The following is a 21,044-nucleotide window of genomic DNA, read 5'->3' as shown; positions in this document are numbered from 1 at the left end:
TAAAGAGAAAAAAATGTCACTTTACCTCACAAGGTTGATGTGAGGATTAAGTGATTTAAAAAGGTCATTCTGGTTACAATACTGAGAATCATCATGGATGGGTAGGGTTAAGGATAGAAGCAGGAAGACAAGTTAGGAATCTAGGCTGTATCTGCAGAGATGGAAGAATGTGTATGTGTGTGTGTGTATAATTTTTTAAATGTGCTTTGGACATAAACCCAGTAGGATTTTCTGGTGGGTTGTGTGTAGGATGCAAAAAAGTGGAATCTAGGATGATTGAAGATAGTTGGCCTGAGCAAATCTTACATGTGGTAGATTATATTGATTTTACTTTTGTTGAAGCTTCATTTTTTTTGCCAGTGACTTTATACATGTTTAACTAGGTTTTGTCTCTTGAAAGCCTTCTTTAGCAAAACAAAATTTCTATTTCCTCTTAATTCTTTTAGGTAGTTTTAAAAAATTCTTTTATCTGTCTGGTAGTTTTGCTTTTAGTAAAGCCATGTTTCATAGCCTTCCCACTATTGACATTTTGGGCTGGAACTGAGTTCTTTTTTGTGGGGGGCTCTTCTGTGCATTCTGTGATAATGCCTAGCACCTGGTTTACATGTGCTGCATGCCAGTAGCTACCCCTGCCCTCATCCCTGCCCAGTTATGACAAGCAAATCTATCTCTAGACGTTGCCAAATGTTTATTTACTGTAGGACAAAAAAGGGCCATGGTTGAGGACTAATTCAATAAAGAATGTTAAATGGAAACTCTGAGTTTGAAATATGCAGATTAAAAAAATACTGTTTTATTTCCACTGCATCTGTGTCCTAAAAGACCTGAATCTAGAAATCAATCTGAAAAGAGAGGAGGAGAACCAGGGCACAGATGCTTAATCTGAACCAGTCTTTTGCAACACGGTAACTTTGCCAGGGTACTAGTCAGAGTTTTATCAGAATGATCTTAAATTTTGAAAAAGGGACAATTAGTAAGCTGATTCTATCACAAGGGTGCTTTACCTATTTTTATTTGTATGTTTTTGCATTTGTGTCTTTCACTTTTAGTTCTTGTACATAATTATGTGATTTAGTTGAAAGAGCAGTGTGAAACAGTGGGAGTTGTGTACGTAGAGAACTGGACTGAATCAAAACCTAAATTCAAGCTCCTGAATCCCTTTTATCTTCACTGTTTTTTTTTTTTTTAAGTTTACTTACTTAGAGAGAGAGAACGTGTGCAAGCTGAAGAGGGGCAGAGAGAGAGGGAGACAGAATCCAAAACAGGGTCCAGGCTCTAAGCTGTGAGCACAGAGCCCAACATGGGGCTCGAACCCAGACTGTGAGATCATGGCCTGAGCTGAAGTCTGATGCTCAACTGATTGAGCCACCTAGGCACCCAGGTTGACTTCACTGTTTTGAAATGAAAAGTGACAATCTCGGTTAAACTAATGTACTGAAAACCTCTAAAAATATTAAAATGTTATAATAAGGAGCTATTAATACAAAGAAAGACATTTACATTTCTTTTAGAAGATTTAAAACTTAAAAATTTAAAGTTACATATATGGATCAACTATATTTCTATCAGGTTCCACTGGTCTAGACTTTCTGGATGTGAACTCCTAGAAGACAGTTGCGAAAATGGTCAGAGTGACATCTGTAAGATCTATTCTATAGAATTGGGAAATTCTAGTGTGGAAAGTGCTTTCCATATCTATTTTCTTAGTGTTTATAGATAGTATTTTCCACAAACCCTACGGGAATTGTGATGCTGTGAAGTTTTAAATTTAATTCAGAAGTTTGAACTTTTGAATTTAGTTTTTAAAAATAGCCTTTTTAAAAAAGAAAACATTAAAATATGATAAATTTAAAAGCAGATACAAGCACTAATTAGCATCATCAGATAAATTTGATTATTTAAGGTGTAGATTTCTTTATCTGAGCCTGTCTGTATCTGATCATATGTTGTGGAACTATTACATATGTCTGAGCTTGATTTTCTCAGTACAGTGCTATCAAACACGATAATAAGGCAAATTATTTTATATGTACGTATAGCCTTATAAGACAAGTGATAATGTTATCATTTGTTGGCTTTATAATTGTATCAATTTATGAAATTATTAGAAAACCACTTATGAATCCAGTTTATGGAAGTTTTATGTTTTCTATTCCTGCATCTTATATTAGGTTAAGAAGGATTTTTGCTGCTGTTGCTGCCAAAAAAAAAGTTTGAAAGTCCTAATTCAACCCTCTCACTTTAAAGATTTGGTATGATTCTAAGAAACAGTTCCCCAAATCTCACACAATTGAATCTCATAAAACTCCTTTCCTGATGTCTTAATCTTGTATACGCAAAAGTACTTTCCATGAATATGGTAATAGTCTAAAGAACAGAATATTGAGTAAAGATTGTTGGATGTAGAACTTCTTAATTTAAATTAGGTCTTTAAAGGTCCATTCTATAGAACCATTGTTTAAAACCAATCATGTAATTTTCTCTGAATTGTTGCAGTTTGACCTTCAGAAACACAAGGGTAGGAGCTTTATCCGTGACATTGGAAACTTTCTTCATGATCCTGTTGAGCAAGTATTGAAGAGGCAGGTGAAAGAGACTGACACCCCAGAACAGGTTATTCTGTCTACGTGATCAAGAATCTTTCCCAAAGTATTGCACTTTGGTAATCATCACACAGGACCTATGAATTTACGTGTCAGTTCTTTGGGGCCCAAACACCTTTTTCCTCTTGAGATTTCTTTATAATAAATCCTGTCTTCTCCTGCAGAATTAGCATAGATTCTTATGGCCATCAATTTCTTCAGACAAAGTAGATGTACTGTTAGTTCTGTCAACTGTGACTATCTGTTTCTCAGACAAGGCCTCCCCAAGTGCTTCAGTAATCTGTTTCTAGATGTTCCTGGCATTGGGTGAGAGCATATGCAAACCAGGCTCAGATTTTTTTTTTTTTTATCTCCTCCCTTCTGCTGTGAAACTCCACATGAGGCCATTTGTATTGTTTGAGGGAGGGTTAGGCTTCTGGTAGTTTATTCTATTCAACTTCTTTGTGTGTTTGGGCTTTCTTTGGCTTATACTGTATATACGCCTTCATTTAATGAAGGCATCCTGGCAAATCTGCTTCTTATACCTGAAGAGTGGTATGTTTCCTGAAAGACAAGTATTTTTTTCCTTTTCCTATGTTCTCAGGTGAGTGGTCACATCACCCTTTGGGTGCATGCCAGGAAGAATGTTCTTGTGTTCTAGCACAGGATCCTTTCTTGAGTACTTGGTCTTCCCTTTATGTAAGGAATAATAAGCCTATAAATTGACTTAAGTCTGGGAATTGGGTAAAGGCCTGTGACTTTAAAGGTTTAAGGTGGTTTAAGGCCTTTCTTGTCCTGAAGACAAAGTTTATTCTTGTTATTGGTTAATTCTAATGAAACTCTTTAATGTATTGCCCATTGATTCTTTTATTCCTAGACACTCCAGGATCAAATAAGCATAGGCTATAATTTATAGATCAGACCGTGATGATTACCTCCAAATTAATTATTTAGGAGGAAATAAAAACCATAGTTGTACCCAGATGTTCCTAAATCTTAACTCTTTCTCTAGCCTTGCAGTGGCCTGTTTCAATTTTTGGACTTGGGTTTTAAAGGTTAGAAAGGGCTTCTGTTTACTTTGAGATCATATTTATACTTGGATAAGTTTTATTTTTTTGTCCTATATGTTTCTCTTTCATGTTTTTACCTTTTTCCTCTGAGTTTTGGGCTTTCTCTCAAAATTCTAGTCCATTTATCTTTATTGTGTGTTCACTTTCCCCATTGCAGTCTTAAATTTCTTACATGTATTTCTTTGTACTCTCAGTTGTTGCATCTTAATGACTACTTAGTCCTATAAAAGTATAGTGCTCTCTTTTGGCCTTTTGAAAACAAACCAGACTTTTGAAAAGCAATTTTTTTGTTTCTTTCAGCATATTTATTCCTTAGGGGAGCATTTCCTTGGTTTCTTTTAAGTGGTTTTCTCGCTCTCTTTTTTGTTAGGTCCAATGTTTTTCTCATCATGGAAAGAAATTGATAGTTGTGAAGTGTTAACTCCAAGTCAAGTAGAAGTTGAACTGAGCTGTGACCTATCACAATAAGTGTTAGTTCTTGCCTGAATTTGGGGAATATTTTATCCCTGAATATTTGTTTTACTATTTTTAGAATTGTAACAATCTAGAGAAAATTAGCTGGAGCCATAGTTAACAGCTTTACCTCTGGGCTAAAGATTTCTTTTCCTTCCACACTTTTTGTGGCCAGCCATGCCAGGGAAAAGGTCTGGATTTACTTAACCTGCCTTAGGGTCTTAATAGGCCTGGCTTTCTTTAATGGTGTCTAGGACTTAGCCTATTGCCCTCCATCAAAGAATTATACAGGAGTTGTATAATGATGCTGATAGGGTCCAAATGTTACTAATTGATAGAATGGGGAGTGCAAACATCATATGTCCTGTGGGTTCACCATCTGCCCTTGCTGGTGGCATTCACCCCTTTGAGTTCTGTGTTGTTAGAAGAAGTCTGCATGAGGGAAGGTAGTTTTCTCACAGGAGTAGAAGGAGGACTTTATTTGGCTTCCTTCTATTACACCACATCTATCCAATATCTAGTAGAAACTTAAGTTTCTAGAAAATAAACATTGCACTCCTGTCTTTTCCAGTGATTGTATGTATGTGTGTGTATATATATATGTATAATATGTATATATAATATATATATATAAAATATATAACAATATACATAGCATATATAGTATGCTATATAATGTATATTATATATTACATATATATATAAATAAATATATTATATATTATATATATACATATTTCCTATTTTTTCATGTTCTCAGTTATTTCAGTAGACTTTTTTAAAAGCAGAAGGCAGTGAAGTTATGTTTTGTCTCCATCTTGTCTAACGAAATTTTTTTTTAACCAACATGTTCAATTTGATAAATACAGGCATATAATGATTTTAAGGTTTATGTCTACATACCAAATTTATATAAGGCTAGTTTCAGGTCTCTATGTGGCAAATTTCATTTAGTTGTGACAGTTGCCTGTGCAGAAGCTAATTAGTACTTATTATTTGCTTTTTAGAAAATGGATTCCACATCTCTGTTACCAATGTTTTTAGACATGGATCTGACAATATCACATATAGAATGTTTTCCTAAGGACGTTCTAGTGAAATTTCAAGGCAGAAATAATACTGAATGTGAGTTTGACTACCACATATTACAGAGGGAAATTCAGCATATTCCAAAAGTAAAAGCTAATGTGGACATTGATGAATTTTGTTTGGTGGAAGAAAGAGTATCTGGAGAATGGCAGAGAGGAAGAGTCATGGAAAAGAAAAATGAACTCTATACAGTGCTCCTCATAGATCACGGAGAAGAACTAAGAGTTGATAGTACACAGGTTGCTTCAGCCTGTGGCAACTTATTTGAGCTACCACCACGGGTAATATTTGGTATTTTTGCCAACATACTACCAAATGGGGAAAGATGGCCACTTAAAGCTTTGAATTATTTTAAGTCATTAGTTGGACTACAAGTGAAAGGTTGTGTACAAGCTGTGTTGCCTCTTCAAAGGACTCTTCTAGAAGTACCAAAAATTATATCCCAGGTTCTTGAGTTACAATTAGGCAGACTTATTGATGGGGATTCATTTCGTCTTATTGTGGAAATGTTAAAAGAATTCCCACAAGAAATGCCCGATTTACTACAACATAGAAGACCTGAATTGTTAAGTAAGAATGATCCTCCAGTTGATGTTCAACATGTTCTGGATAATTTGCAGCCATCTTTGTCAGTAGGCAGTATTGAAAGTATAAAGGTATCCTCTGCATTGAGCCCAAGTAAATTTTATTGTCAACTAATTAAATGGATTCCAGAGTTAGAAAATTTAACAGCGTGTATGACTTTGCATTATGATGCTATCGGTCAAGTAAGTAGTCCCACATGTGATAACTTTGGACTACTTTGTGTTGCCAAAAGAAGAAATGGACAGTGGTATAGAGGAATTCTTCAGCAGCTCTTGCCCAATAATCAGGTGAAAATTTGGTTCATGGATTATGGCAGTACTGAGGCTATACCTTCAATCCACGTAAAGAAACTTAAACAGGATTTTATTTTAGTACCATTATTTTCATTTCCATGTTCTCTGACATATTTAAACAGTCCAGATAGAGATGCCAGAAAATCTCAATTGAGTGTATTTAAACAAGCCTTGTTAGGACAAACAGTATATGCACACATCGATTGGTTCAATAAAGATGAACATTTGTTTTATGTAACACTACAAACTCAGGAGTCTACAATTAATTCTAAGTGTCTGCTGAAGACTATAGGCACACAAGTAATCTGTCCAGTGTCTGAATCAAAAATCTCTAGTATGTTTAAAGAGAATAGTGCTGCTGATGTAAATGGCTTTGCAGTTGAGCGTTTTGTTGGAAATACTGAATTGTCAATAGACTATCTAAATAAAAACTCTTTGAAAGTAGGTTTTCCTATTAAAACTGTAGAGATGGAGATAGAGGCTGCCTATATAGCTTTTGTAGTATACGTATTAAACCCATCAAATTTCTGGGTACGTACTAATGAACATCAGAATGAACTTCAAGATATAATGAAAAATATAAACAAATTTTATGATTTGTGTGAAAATAGTGAACTGATTCTAAGAAATCCAGAACCTGGATTATTTTGTTGTGCTAGATACAGCAAGGATGGACATTTTTACAGAGCTGTCATCACTGAAATTAATGGCTGTAAGATTAATGTTTATTTTTTAGATTATGGAAATACTGATTCCATACCATTTTTTGATGTAAAAGTTTTGCTTCCAGAGTTTTGTGAGTTGCCTGCCTTAGCCATGTGCTGTTCACTTGCACATATATTTCCTATTGAAGATTTATGGGTGAAGGCAGCAATTGACTATTTTAAAAAAATTGTCTTGAACAAAGAAATTTTGCTGCAGGTTCTAGCAAAAAAAGATGACAAATACATTGTAAATATTCAGAGTATTGAAGCCTCAGAAATTACTGATGTTGTCCCTCTTATGTTACAAGCTGGATATGCAGAATATTGGGAAGTAGAGCCAGAGTGTTATCCCAAATCTGCAAGTGAATATTCAGTGTTAAATTTAAAATTTAAAAACAAAGTTAATATTAAAGTCCTATCTGCCTTTCTTGAAGGACCTAAACTTTACCATTCAAATAAACTAAAAGAAAGTAGCTTGTCTTTGGTAAAAACCCCAGCTGTTAATTTCTCAGACTTAAAAAGTCCTTTCACCTTGTCTGTGGGGACTGAGTCACCACGACCTTATAAAGAATATATGTTTAAACCAGGAACAGTCCTTGAAGTTAAGTGTTCTTCTTATTGTGGCCCAGGTGACTTCTCATGCCAGCTTCAATGTAAGTTAGAAGACCTAAAATTACTAATGGAACAAATTCAGAATTACTATAGCATTCATTCAGATCCTTATCAGATTGGGCAGATTGCTTGTGTTGCTAAGTATTCCAAAGATGGGAAGTGGTATAGAGCTGCTGTTTTGACTCGAGTATCACGAAAAGAATTTGACATAGTATTTGTTGATTATGGTTACCAGCAAAGAGTTTTAATTAAAGATCTTTGTGCTATTAACCCACATTTTCTTATGTTAGAAAGCCAAGCCTTCAGATGTAGTCTTAATCATTTAGTTGAACCCATTAGTTGTAAATCATTCAGTTGGACAAGAGAAGCATGCAGAGACTTTGGGAATTTTATTTCTTCATCTAAAGGATTGACTTGCACCATTTATGCCTTAGTTCTTACACATCCAAACTCTTTATGTCACTTAGTGGATTTGCAATCTCCACTTACTAGTGCAAAAGAATTTCTTATGAATCATGGCTCTGCACAGTATACTACATTATCAAAGCCATTCCCATCTTCAGTTAGTCTTTACAGTTACTGTTATTCTTCCTTTAACATAAAAATTGGAAGTGAGGAAGAAATATACATATCTCACATATATAGTCCCAGAAGGTTTTATTGCCAACTTAGTAGAAATAATAAAGACCTGGAGATGATAGAAACAAAAATCACAGAGATTAGTAATCTCAAAAATTGTCCAAAATATGATCCTAGTAAAATGAGACTGTGCATATCTAAGTATGTAGAGGATGGTCTCTTTTATCGAGCTTTAACAATGCCAACAGATTCATTAACTGACTTTCTGGTCTATTTTGTGGACTTTGGAAATAAGCAATTAGTAGAAGGAAGTACATTGAAGGCTATTTCAGATCAGTTTCCAGAGTTGCTGTTCACACCTATGCAAGCTAGTAAGTGTTTTTTGTCAGATCTTAGAGATGTAGATGTTCCAGCAGAAATCAATAGCTGGTTTAAAGATAATTTTTTGGGAAAACGATTAAGGGCAATAATATTGTCCAGGGAGTCAGATGGCCAGCTTGGTGTAGAATTATATGATGGATATCAACATATAAATCAGAAAATTAAAATGTTGCTTCATGCTTATGGAAAAAAACATTGTGATCAAGCACGCTGTGTGGAAAAGGGTCATAAAATAAGTGAGAATAAGAGACTTACTATTTCTTTGAAAGGCAAAACAGAAAACCACTATCCCAATAATATAAATAAGACTCATGTAGTAACATATTCTGAAAGCAAAACAGATCAGTTAATGAATCCCAGAAGTACATATGCCAAGCTTTTGAAACCATCGGCCTGTTTTAAAATTGAATCTGTGTCAAAAAACAAAGTGAAGTCTTTGAGTGATGGATTAAAAAATAAAGGTGTAAAAATTGTCCCTGGATCTGCACATACTCTTGATGAAAATGATGTGGGCCAGAAATCAGTAAGGGTTGTATCACCATCTTTTATCCAAGAATTAAATCAAGCAGACTTTCAAAACCCATATAATCTTACTAGACCACAGATCAAGGATCTTCCTCAACCCAAAATTTACTTGAATGCCAAAGTTAAAGGATATGTTTCTAGTGTCAGTAATCCAGCAAGTTTCCATATTCAGCTTGTTGATAATGAAAATGTAATCATCAGACTTGCAGATGCTCTAAATGAAAGAAGAACAAAGATAGTGAAAGAGAGAAAATCAGTTAAGCCTGTGGTGGGAGACCTTGTAGTTGCCGAATACTCTGGTGACCATGCCATTTACAGAGCAGTCATTAAGAAAAATTTGCCAGGAAATTCTTTTGAAGTGGAATTTATTGACTATGGTAACACTGCGGTAATAAGCACATCAAAAATTTATGAATTTCAGAGGGAATTCTTAACAATTCCTCAGCTAGGAATCCATTCTTTTCTTAGTGGAGTCAAGTGGAATGAGCCTGATGAAATATGGGACAGTAAAACTGTGGATTATTTTGCATCAAGAGTAAGTAACAAAACAGTTGCATGTGAATTTTTGAAAAAGCATGAGCAGAAATGGGAAGTAAATATCATTTGTGATGGAACATCTGTTATTAATGAACTACTGAAATGGAAAGCATGTTCAAAACTTCAGCAAACAGGATTGCAGATGCCAGCGGTTTTCTCTCAAAAAGTGAGTTCTGGTGAGGATAATGAAATTAAGAAAGGAAGATCAAATGAATATGAAGGTTCTATGATCCTTCAACCACCCTACCAACAGCTGGGTAATATTCCTTTTGAAGAGTTAAAACCTGGCCAACTGGAAAAGGCTGAAATACTTTATGTCTCAAAAAGTGGGACATTTTATGTGAAGTTATCAAAAAATAAAAAAATCTTATCAGATTTAACAGTACTAATCACTAAAGAAGTAAAAAAACCTTTATCAATGGGAACTATTAAAAAAGGCCTAGAGTGCTTGGCAAAATCTAAAAAAACCTTGAAATGGTATCGATCAAAAGTAGAAAAGAAGTGTGTTGATGATAAAGTGCTTGTTTTTTTAGTAGATCGTGGTAGGTATGAAATAGTACCTTTAGGTAATACCAAGGTGCTTAGTAATGAAATAAGAAATATTCCAAGACAGGCTGTGGCTTGTAAATGGATTTGGTTTGAAAATTTTAGAAACAGGTCATTTGAGTCTATTGTGTGTTTATTTGGTCATCTGGAAATAAATATTCTTTTCCTGAAATATTTAGACTCTGTGTGGGAAGTAGACATTTTGGTAGATGGCCTGTTACTTTTTGAATATTTAAATTTAAATATAGTTCGTGTTGAAAACAAACTTAGATCTTCAGAAACGATTTTTAATATGGAATCTAAGTCTCCTGTGTCATGTACAATAAGATCATATACTTGGGCCCAACTCCAAAATGGAAAGCAGTATTCTGGTATTGCCACTGCTATTTCTGATCCATCAGATTTCTGTGTTCAGTTAGAAGATTTCTTTGACACAATGAAATCTCTCTTTGTGTTGCTTTCTGATCTACCAGAAAACTTACAAACAGTGCCTCAAGAGTGCATATTTCCTGGTGCTAGTTGTTTGTTCAAATATGAACTGGAAGATCAGTGGAATCGAGTAGAAATTTCTGAAGTCTCTAATCAGTCTTTACTACTTGTGTTGATCGACTATGGATTTTCTGTTTACATACCTTATTCAGATACAAAAAATCTCAAAGTTGTTCCTGTGGAACTTCTGAATTTACCAAGGTTAAGTTATCCTTGTATCTTAGGTGGTATCTTACCTGCTAAGGGGAAGCATTGGAGTGAAGAAGCCAAAAGCTTTTTTCAAGATCAGCTAAGTAAACCAGGCTTAGTTTTTCAGTTGAGGAGGTATAATTTTGAAACAAAACTGGAAGTAGATGTCATTCATGAGAAAAACAGTTTGGCAGATATGTTGGTTGTATGTGGTTTTGCAGTATATTCTAAAGATTCAGATCATCTTAATGATGGAGTTAGTACTAGTGGATCTACTGAAATCCAGTATCAATTACAGAGTAAGCCTGTTTTCCCATTGTTAGATCAAAATTGTTACAAAAGAGAAAATACAAGCTGTATATGCACTGAGAAACAAAAACTAAAAGAGAAAACCGTAAAGAAAGAGGTCTATAAGAACTTAAGGAAAAGCAATATCAGTATGCGATTATATTCTAGAAATTTAACTCTGAGGAAGGCTGACATTGGAAAACATAATCCCCGAAGTACCATCACATTTGATACATGTACAGCAGCTTCATTTTGGGAACTACTGAATGATTTGAAGAATAACACTAATTTCATTGAAAACATTTTTGAAAAACTACCAACTGAAGAAATACAAGAAAATAACACAGTGGATTTGAGAACAAGGATAAAAGCACTGCGTGTTAATGAAAAAATTATATCTGAGGAACACTTAAAAGGTAGGTACCTATTTAAAAAAAAACAGCTTTTTTTTGTATATTGTTTTTTATTCCTTGAAAGTTTATTATATGCTAAGATTATCCAAATTGAAAAAATCATAGTGCAAGAAGCTCACTAGACAATCAATAAATGGATAAACTGGGAGTGATTACTTAATTATAAAATGATACTTGAGGATATTTTCCTGTTTTGAATGGTAACCTTTGAGAATGTAATGAAAGTGGAGAGAATTTTTAACCATATGTGCATGTACACATACATGACATTTTATAGATAGTTTCAAGGGTTTCACAAAACTAAAGGCCCATAGATCTCTAGTTAATAAATCTTGCTATTAGTGAGCTCCTGGGCTCATTTTGGAGAACCAATTTTCTGTTATGTGTTTATCAGATGAAATATATCTTTATTTAGATTTTTTGAGTGTACTTTTAGCATATTGCTAATAAAGTTAAATTTATAGTATAAACTGACTTGAACATATTTCCTCTTAAATTTTTTAGATGTCAAACTGATTCTATAATAAATTTTAACGTTTTATGTTATCTGATTTTGCTTATGCACATTGTATTTTATTTTCTGTATGGATTAGTTACTGAGGATTTCGTAGGCTATAAATGTTCCCTGCTTTTAATGAATGTTTGTTCTGACTATAAATCTATTATTCCATATTATCTCTAGTATTATAGCCAGTTACATTCTTTCAATGAGGGGAGGGATCTTGTTTTTATTGATGTATTTTAGAAGGAGTATTTAATTTGAATTCATATTGAGGTGTTTTATAGTTAATTGATAAAGGCTTTAAAATTGGTCCTCTTATTTTTGAGTATTTTGTTATTAGCAGTTATGGTAGAGTGCTTACTATGTTCTAGGTACTGTGCTAAGATTTTTTGATGTATGATGTCTTTTAAAGCTTACCAAATTCTATGAAGTAGGTGGATATTAAGGTTTAAATGGAGTCCAATAACTAGTACCCATTTCTTTGCCTGAATTCTAAACCATTTTAGAGATGGACAAGGAGAGAAACCATTGATGAGCAAAATATCACATTAAAAGCAAAACAAAACAGCCAATGGGCACCTGGGTGGCTCAGTCAGTTCAGCTTCCGACTTTGGCTCAGGTCGTGATCTTGCGATTCGTGAGTTTGAGCCCCACATTGGGCTCTGTGCTGACAGCTTAGAGCCTGGAGCCTGCTTTGGATTCTGTGTCTCCCTCTCTCTCTGCCTCTCCCCTGCTCGTGCTCTGCCTCTGTCTCTCAAAAAATAAAATGTTAAAAAAACCCACCCCAAACCAGTATTGATGGATGTGGGTTTGTATCAATGGGAAAGGGGTTTACCAACACCAAGTCAACAATTTAGACTTACCCGCAGAGGCGAATTTCTCCATATTGGGGGTCTACCCATTTAAAACTTACAGGTTGAGGCGTTTATCTCCAAAAAAGAAAGGGGGGGGAAGGAGGAAGAGACTAAACTGACCTATACCTTTGTCCTTCTGCATGGCCCTACTCCAAGTGTAAGTAAGGGAGTGAACAAACCAGAGTCTTAGGCTAGGAGAATACCTCACCCGTGAATACTTGTACATGGAAGGAAACCCCAGGAATGGGAAGAAGCACCCCTCCCCCAAATTATTATTACTATTTTATGAATGATGCTCAGGGAAATTAAGTAAATTGCCAACGGCTCTAAAGAGAAAAATCTCAGTTCCTTGTTTACTAGCAACTCTGATGTTTCCACATCCAAAGTCTTTTATTAATTACTGATACTGCCTTTTGGAAAGGAGTTAGATATTTGAGGAAGAGTTTTCTATAAGCTTTTGACCATCAGCCCATACACTTTGGCATTTCTATACCTTCTGTTGTTACTTTACATGTGTTTATTTCCACCGTCTTTGTTTTTCCTTAAGAACCCACTCTTGGTCCCCATCTCTATCCTACTTCCTGCATTCCTAGTACAGAGTGAACCAGTAAGTGAATTAAGTAAAAGTAGCTATTATGAAAACAAAGAACCAGACATTAAATTAAAAAATCTTCACTAGGGAAAAATCATAAATTTGAGTGAGACAAATACAAGAACCATGGTTTCATGGACTAAGAATTTTCTAATACACTTGCCATGATCCATGTAAAACAAAAAAATAAGAAAACATCAAGTGGTTTCATTGCCTTGTGTACTGTCCAAACTCCTAGCCCCGATTACTTGTCCAACAGTGGTAGTGTAGTAGCCACTGTTGTTTGTTACTATTGCCTGCACGTGCTTTGAATCTAGGGCAAAATGGTTTTAGTTCTTGGTTGAAGTTAGCAATATTTGAAATTGTTGCCTATTAAGGAAACTGGAAAAGTGGCTCTAATGGCCATGCTGTTGAATTTATACTTTGCACTGACATTAAGAAAGAAAGCTTTAAAAAATTCTGATGCCTGGGTCTCACTTTGGGATTGTTTTAATTGGTCAGGCTACCACCTCCATGAGGATTTTAAAACCCCCTGGGTGATTGTAATGTACAGAGAAGGTTGAGAACCACTGTTTTAGAGACGATTGTGGATAACTTTCTGAATTATTTTGTGAGAGAAAACAATTCTGGACTTTGTGAAAAGTCTTAAAATCTATTCCTCCTGTATTTGGAGGCCAGACTATACATAGTGAATTACAGCAATTCTGTGCTAAACTTAATTTGAAATAAATATAGTAAAAATGCCACGATGTTAGAAATGACCTCAAAGTGTAATACATTTATTTTGCCTTGCCCAGGTATTGTTTTAATTATAGAAGTTGCTGCCTCTTATGTTTAGAAAATTGGCTTAACTTTCCCCTAGTTTCACCCTACTGTAACATATCAGTATTAAAATATTCAAACTAGTTGTTTTTGTTTGCAGATTGTTTTCTTAAAAGTTACTAGTCTTTTCCCAGGATGTTTTTGCAGGTTTTTGTTGTTGCTTGTTTGTTTTTCCTGGAAGTCCTTGAATAGATAATTATGGGAACTAAAGAATGTAACAACCCTTCAAAAAGCACAGAAGTATCTAGTCACTCTTTGGTAATGAAGTACTGCGTTATGTTGATTTGTGCTACCTTCCTATGCTTCCTTATTTAACTGGAGGACACCTTTGAAAGAAATTTGGAATGGCAACCAACTTTAGAGGAGAATTTTGTCTGACATTTTACATTTGAAATAATACACCTAGACATCCAAGGAGAATGGCTGACAGGCATGTAAAATGTTAGACTGAATTTTGAAAATACGAGACTTGTAGGTGATAACACACTTATGAATCACTTGCATCGGATGTAGCATGGTATTTAAAAGTAAGGTCAGTGAGGCCCCTTGCTCCTTGAGTTTGAATTCCTGCTTAATCCCTTCTTAACTGTGAAACTGTAGGTAAGCTTTTTAACATGGCTGTGCCTCAGTTTTTTCATCTGGAATATGGAAATAATAACTATGCATTTGGCTTCTTGTGAGGACTGAATAAGTTGAAATGTGTAAAACCTTTTCACTAGTATCTGGTGCAGAGTAAGTGCTCAGAAATTTTAGAAATATCAGCCATCCCAATAAAGCTCTAATGTATTTGTTTTGTAAATCTTTTGTGAAATTGCAATTTGAAAAATTGCTGATGCTGCTCTGCAAGAAACTGAAATATGTAGGGCAGTGTGTGTGTGTGTGTGTGTGTGTGTGTGTGTATCTATATCTATATCTATAGTACAATGGTTAGATTAACAGTTAAATTTCTATTTGGAAGATAGGATTTATGATTGAGATAATTATAGTTCTAAATAAAGATTAGAACAGGCTATATGTATTTTTTCCAAAATGGGTATATATTAGTGATTGTTTAAGAAAAGATCTTTTCAGTTGTTATGTACAATTATATGTATATATTATAGTATATGTGTAATCTGATTATGCCATACTTCACTCCTCCTTTACCTTTTTCAATTGTGATTTTAGAAATTGTTAACTAAAAAAATTCTGTTCATAGAAGGTATTTTCAAAATAAAATCTTGACTATGAATTAGACCCATAATGCTTGGAAAATTTTATTACAGCATATTAATTATTATTGTTTTTGCTTGTGTTTCAGTGAAGGGAGATGAAAGCTCAGATCCTCTATGTATCAGTTTGGCAACAAATAATACATAGGATACCGAATAATTACTGTTTTGTTGTAGATGCTCCAAATATATAATAAAAGTGGTAAGCATATGACAATTTCTAATATTAAAGGTATCTTCAAGGCATCTAGATTGTTCAAATTATTTCCCTAGGAGACAATGATTAGAATGCTACAGAAATTCTATGTGACCAGGAATTGTGATGATTTGTTTGTAGAAGATTACTTAGGAAATGTGGTTCACTCCTAAAGTATTTTAAACATTTGATAAACCATTCTTTGCTTGTGTTTCCACAGTCATTAGATAATATTTTACCATTATCTGTATTTTTCAAGTGTCTTTCCTGACTGAAACCTTTGTTTCAGTTGCTGCTTTGTAGGGACATCATTGAAATCATGGAAAATACATAGAGAGTTAAGGCTATAGGACTGCATTCCCAGGAAATTATGGGTGCTTTTAGGACTGGCACTTATTAATAGGATATGGAAGAGAAGTCAGAGTTAATCCTATTCTTCCCTTTCTTTAGATCATACAGTGGGATTTTTCTTTCATTTTATTTTGCAGTCATACCTTTTTTTAAATTTGGTTTTACACTTTTGGTTGTTCATTAGTTGTAGATATTTGTGCCATTCAAGACCACTGCTGTTTGGTTGGGGGGGGGGGTAGATATTTTGTCAGTGTATTTAACTGTGAATTAGAATTTATTTTTCAAGTAAACATTTATTGAGCAAATTTAGAGTATTGTTTTGGTGCCAGGATAGAACCATAAAATCATGCAAATGTACTTAAGAGTCAGTGTCCACCAAATAGTTTTGAAGAACTAGAGATTTGGTGATTTAGAGAATATTTGGGGAAATTTAGAAATTTCCTAAGCTAGGTATGGAGAATCCAGTTTATCATTGTACATGTATATTGAATGTATTAATACTGTCATTTTTTTGAGGTTAGGAAGTAATTTCCAGAAATGCTGTTGTTTATGAATATATAGGAGTTTAAGTTGGGTATCTTGAAAGTTTATTCAGTGCAGGGAGGCTTCATATTTTTACGCTCCAAATTAATCTGTGGCTTGTGATTATTTTAGAGCAGAGAATTTAATATTTACTCTTTGTAATCGAATTTCTTTGAATACTTTTGTGTCATTTTCCTCCAAACTTCACCAGATCTCACAGATTATTTTGTGCAATTTAGAAAAGTACTTCTATTAGAAAATGAATTCACTTTATACAACTTCTGTGACTATTTAATACTGGGTTGCTTTTGTTGTTTTGTTACCATAAAACATGGCAAAGTAATGATTTGGATAATTAAACAAAAGAAATGAATAAAGTAAGATAAAGTAGTATTAATGGGTGTTTTTTGGTACCAGTTTTATCATGAAGGGCCTCATACCTCTTCAGTTTTTCAGAGTTCTGTTAATTTCATTTATGTGTCTTGAGGTACAGTATTTTATGTTTAGAAAGAGACAAACTTCACAAATTTATTTATAGCATTTATGTTATTAAATACTGTAGAAAATGTTTTTACAAGACTATGTTTCAGTTAATTCCTAACTGATTTTTTATTAGACAGAAGCCCAATCTAGAAAGTAACTGAAGAAAGGATTAAAATTGTTTCCTTTTAAGATAAAAAGAGCTTAATTTAAAACCATTTTCCTCTTTTTTATGGAGCTACATTATTATTTTTGTTCTACATTAGCTAGTTTGTTATACTGTAAAATTACAACATGGAGGATGTATAGTAATATAGTTATTCAGAGTACTTTCAAGCAAAAACAAATAGCGTATTTATCTTAAAATTTATATTTTCTTAGGATTAAGTTTTATTAGATTTTACAGATAAGTCAATATTAAAATAATGCTTTTTCCTACTCTAAAACACTTGTATGAATTTAAGTTAGTAGAAGCTGTTATTTTATGAATGTTGGCAATAGACTATTGATTCAAAATTTGGGAAGTAGCACATTTACATTTTTAGATTAAAATATTTCAAAGTTGAGGATTGCTAAGCTTTACTTTTTAAATTTATTTTTTTAAAATTTTTCTCAGAAACATACTTGATAATTTTTTTAAGTTTATTTTGAGAGCACTTGTGCATGCTCAAGCAGGGAAGGGATAGAGAAAGAGGGAAAGAGAGGATCCCAAGCAGGCTCCATGATATCAGCATAGAGCCCTGTGTGGGGCTCGATTCCATGAACCATGAGATCATGACCTGAGCTGAGATCCAGTCAGATGTTTAACTGACTGCACCTCTAAATTCATTTGTAATTTTGCTTTACTCCTATAAATTTAAAAATGTTATTTTTTGAACTCATGTAAAATTTTATAAGAATAGAAAAAGTATTCTTCAGAAATGATAATTGATTTGGTTTTTAAAAAATATTCACATATGCATTATTCAAATATGTGTGTGTATTCAATTTTTTTTAAACATTTATTCATTTTTGAGAGTGAGAGAGAGCAAGAGTGGGGAAGGGGCAGAGAGAGACGGAGACAAAGAATCTGAAGGGCCTCCAGGCTCCAAGCTGTCAGCACAGAGCCTGATGTGGGGCTCAAACTCACAGACCACGAGATTGTGACCTGAGCTGAAGTGGGACGCTCAACCTGCTCAGCTACCCGGATGCCCCCCTTTTATTTTTTTTAAGTTTATTTCTTTTGAGCGTGGCGGAGGGGCAGAAAGAGGTGGGGGGACAGAGAGAATCTCAAGCAGGTTCCATGCTGTCAGTGCGAAGCCCGATGTGGAGCTCAAACTCTTCATGAACTGTGACATCATGACCTAAGCTGAAATCAGGAGTTGGACACTTAACAGCTGAGCCACCCGGACACCCCTATAACTTTTTCTGACTTTTATATGTGTATTTAACTCTGCTATTGCTTAAAAACTTCTTTTGGTCTAGTTGTGTACGCTCAAGGGAAATTATTTTTGTTTTGTATATTGAGTATTTTGAGTTACTTTTTCACAGTAAAACATAAATATAGTTTGCTAAAATCTCAATGAGTATGTTTTAAAAGGGCAATACAGCATTAACAGAATCATACCTTGTGCATATAGTGATGAAAAATTGAATTCACTTTAACATGTCCTTTAACCAAAATTAGTCCTTACTCAGACACTCGGCACAATTTTTTTTCTCTTTAAAGGTATTTCTAATTCTCAAAACAGTTTTTAATTTTTCATTTTTTTTCACTTTTGAAGGAATGCTGGAGTTTTAAAAATTATAAATCTTTTTATTTGGCCTATAATTTGGATATATTTCTCAACTTTTTAAGAGTCTCCTGCATTATATTTATTTTCTACATTTGACTTCTAGAATTTTTCGTAGGTTATATCATGATAGCCATACGAAGAGTATTTAAGATTCTTATAGAAGTTCCCCTTTGATGATACATTAACATCTTATGTAATGGTTTTAATGTATTTTCTTAGTTTTCTCATAATTTTTCATTAATCACAAAGTGATCAGTTATTGACTAATGTTATAATGCTATTTCATAATATATTTGTCTCTGTGTCCTTGAACATATTGATAATCTCTGAAAATCTTCTCCTTAGTACTAAAACCTTATCTTTTATAATCTTGTTACAGTCTTCTATATGGTACATTCATTCATCAAACTGTGTTAGATATAGGAGATACAAAAACGAGTCAAATTCTGGTTTTTAAGATACTTACATTATAGTGGTGGAAGCAGATTAGTAATTATAACAAAGAATGGTACATGGTATGTAATAAAGGTATATAATAAGGTGCTTTAGGACCACAGAAGACCGTGCACTTTACTTCCTGGGATTGGGGGACCAGTTGGAAAAAGACTTTAAAAATATGACCTGTGATGGGGCGCTTGGGTGGCTTAGTAGGTTTAGCATCCAACTTCAGCTCTGGTCATGATCTCACAGTTCCTGGGTTTGAGCCCCACGTCAGGCTCTGTGCTGACAGCTCAGAGCCTGGAGCCTGCTTCAGATTCTGTGTCTCCTCCTCTCTCTGCTCCTCCTTTGCTTGTGCTCTGTCTCTCTCTCAGAAATAAATATACACTAAAACAATTATAAAAAATGACCTGTGAGCCTGATTCTTCAAAGATATGCTAGGGAACTTAGACCTACAAAGAAGGAAATTAGAGGCCACATGGTACAGCCACGCACAACTGACTCAGTACAATCACCCTATTTTGTTTTGATCGCCAAGGCCTGAGGGGAGTTGGGAATATAGAAAGTGACTACTCATGGGTGTGGAGTTTCTCTTTGGGGCTCTGAAAATGTCCAGAAGTTAAATGGTGACAGTAGTTACACAATTCTTTAAATATACTAAAACTTATTGATCTGTACACTTGAACAAGGTGAATTTTATGACCCCTGAATATTTCAGTAAAGCTTCTTAAAAATTACATGTATGAAGCTTATGTATAGCTTATGAATTCAATAAGCTATTCCTTGAGACTGTTTAGAGAAGAACAGAGAAATATAATGAAATTCTGATATCTAGTTTAGGGATTTCAAAATTAAAGGGAATAAAATCTCAAACCTCAAGAACCAAAAAATAAATGAAAAAGGAGATCGCTAGGGTGGGGAGAATGGCATCCTTAGTCTAGATCATTCTATGCATGTCATTATTAGCTATTGGTCATAATAGCTATTACTAGCTATTAGCATTTTTAAACCTTTGTTATTTAAAAAAAGTTTTTTTAATGTTTAGTTTTGAGAGAGAGCAGGAGACAGAGTGCAAGTGGGGGAGTGGTAGAGAAAGAGGGAGACAGAATCTGAAGCAGGCACCAGGCTCTGAGCTGTCAGCGTAGAGCCGGATGTGGGGCTTGAATTCATGGACTGTAAGATCATGACCTGAGCCAAAGTTGGACACCTAACTGACTGAGCCACCTAGGCACCCCTAAACCTTGTTATTTTCTTAAAAAATGTTTTTAATGTTTATGTTAGACAGACATAGTGTGAGCGGGAGAGGGCAGAGAGATAGCGAGGCACAGAATCTGAAGCAGGCTCCAGGCTTTGAGCCTCTGTGCTGACAGCTCAGAGCCTGACACCGGGCTCAAACTAACAAACCGTGAAATCATGACCCGAGCCCAAGTTGGATGCTTAACCGACTGAGCCACCTTAGGCACCCCTAAACCTTGTTATTTTTAAGTGTAGACCTAAAAGTGTACAAAACCAAGATATATAGCTACAGGCTTTCTGATAAAACACCTGTGTAACTGCTACACAGTGCAAAAATGGATCATTACCAGGACTCCAGAAGCTCTTTTCCTGTCCTCTCAAATATTTATGCCCTCCTCTCCAAAGGAACTACTACCCTGACTTTTGTGGCACTATGTTCCTTTTTTTTGTGTCTTTAAAGTAGTTTTACCACCTAATTTTGCCAACAACCAAGAAATAATGCTTTTTTCTTTTAATGGTTATATATGGAACTGATAGTATGCTTTTTTTTTTTATTTAAGTTTTTACCTGAGCCAAAACCAAGAGTTAGACACTTAACTGAGCCACCCAGGCACTCCAGTAGTATGTTTTTGTTTCTCTTTGCACAATTTTTAAGTACGAGATTTATCCATTTTTTTTGTGTGTGTAGTTATGGTTCATTTATTTTAATTTCTTAAAATTATGTATTTAT

General features: G+C 34.4%; 1 protein-coding gene across 2 annotated transcripts in view; it reads left to right on the top strand.

The window, feature by feature from the left end:
* Positions 1–4,873: 4,873 nt before the first annotated feature.
* TDRD15 (tudor domain containing 15) overlaps positions 4,874–21,044 on the top strand; it is a 688,321-nt gene continuing 672,150 nt past the window's right edge. For both annotated transcript variants that reach the window (XM_053201184.1, XM_027033272.2), the window contains exons 1-2: positions 4,874–11,338; positions 15,406–15,518. In XM_053201184.1, the coding sequence (XP_053057159.1) occupies positions 5,116–11,338; positions 15,406–15,464 (6,282 nt within the window). In that variant the 5' untranslated portion in view covers positions 4,874–5,115 and the 3' untranslated portion in view covers positions 15,465–15,518. The remainder of the gene's footprint in view (positions 11,339–15,405; positions 15,519–21,044) is intronic.

Source organism: Acinonyx jubatus, chromosome A3, assembly GCF_027475565.1.
Source record: "Acinonyx jubatus isolate Ajub_Pintada_27869175 chromosome A3, VMU_Ajub_asm_v1.0, whole genome shotgun sequence".
Classification (NCBI taxonomy): domain Eukaryota; kingdom Metazoa; phylum Chordata; class Mammalia; order Carnivora; family Felidae; genus Acinonyx; species Acinonyx jubatus.
The sequence above is the reverse complement of the archived record's forward strand: the minus strand, read 5'-3'. Positions and strand labels throughout refer to the sequence as shown.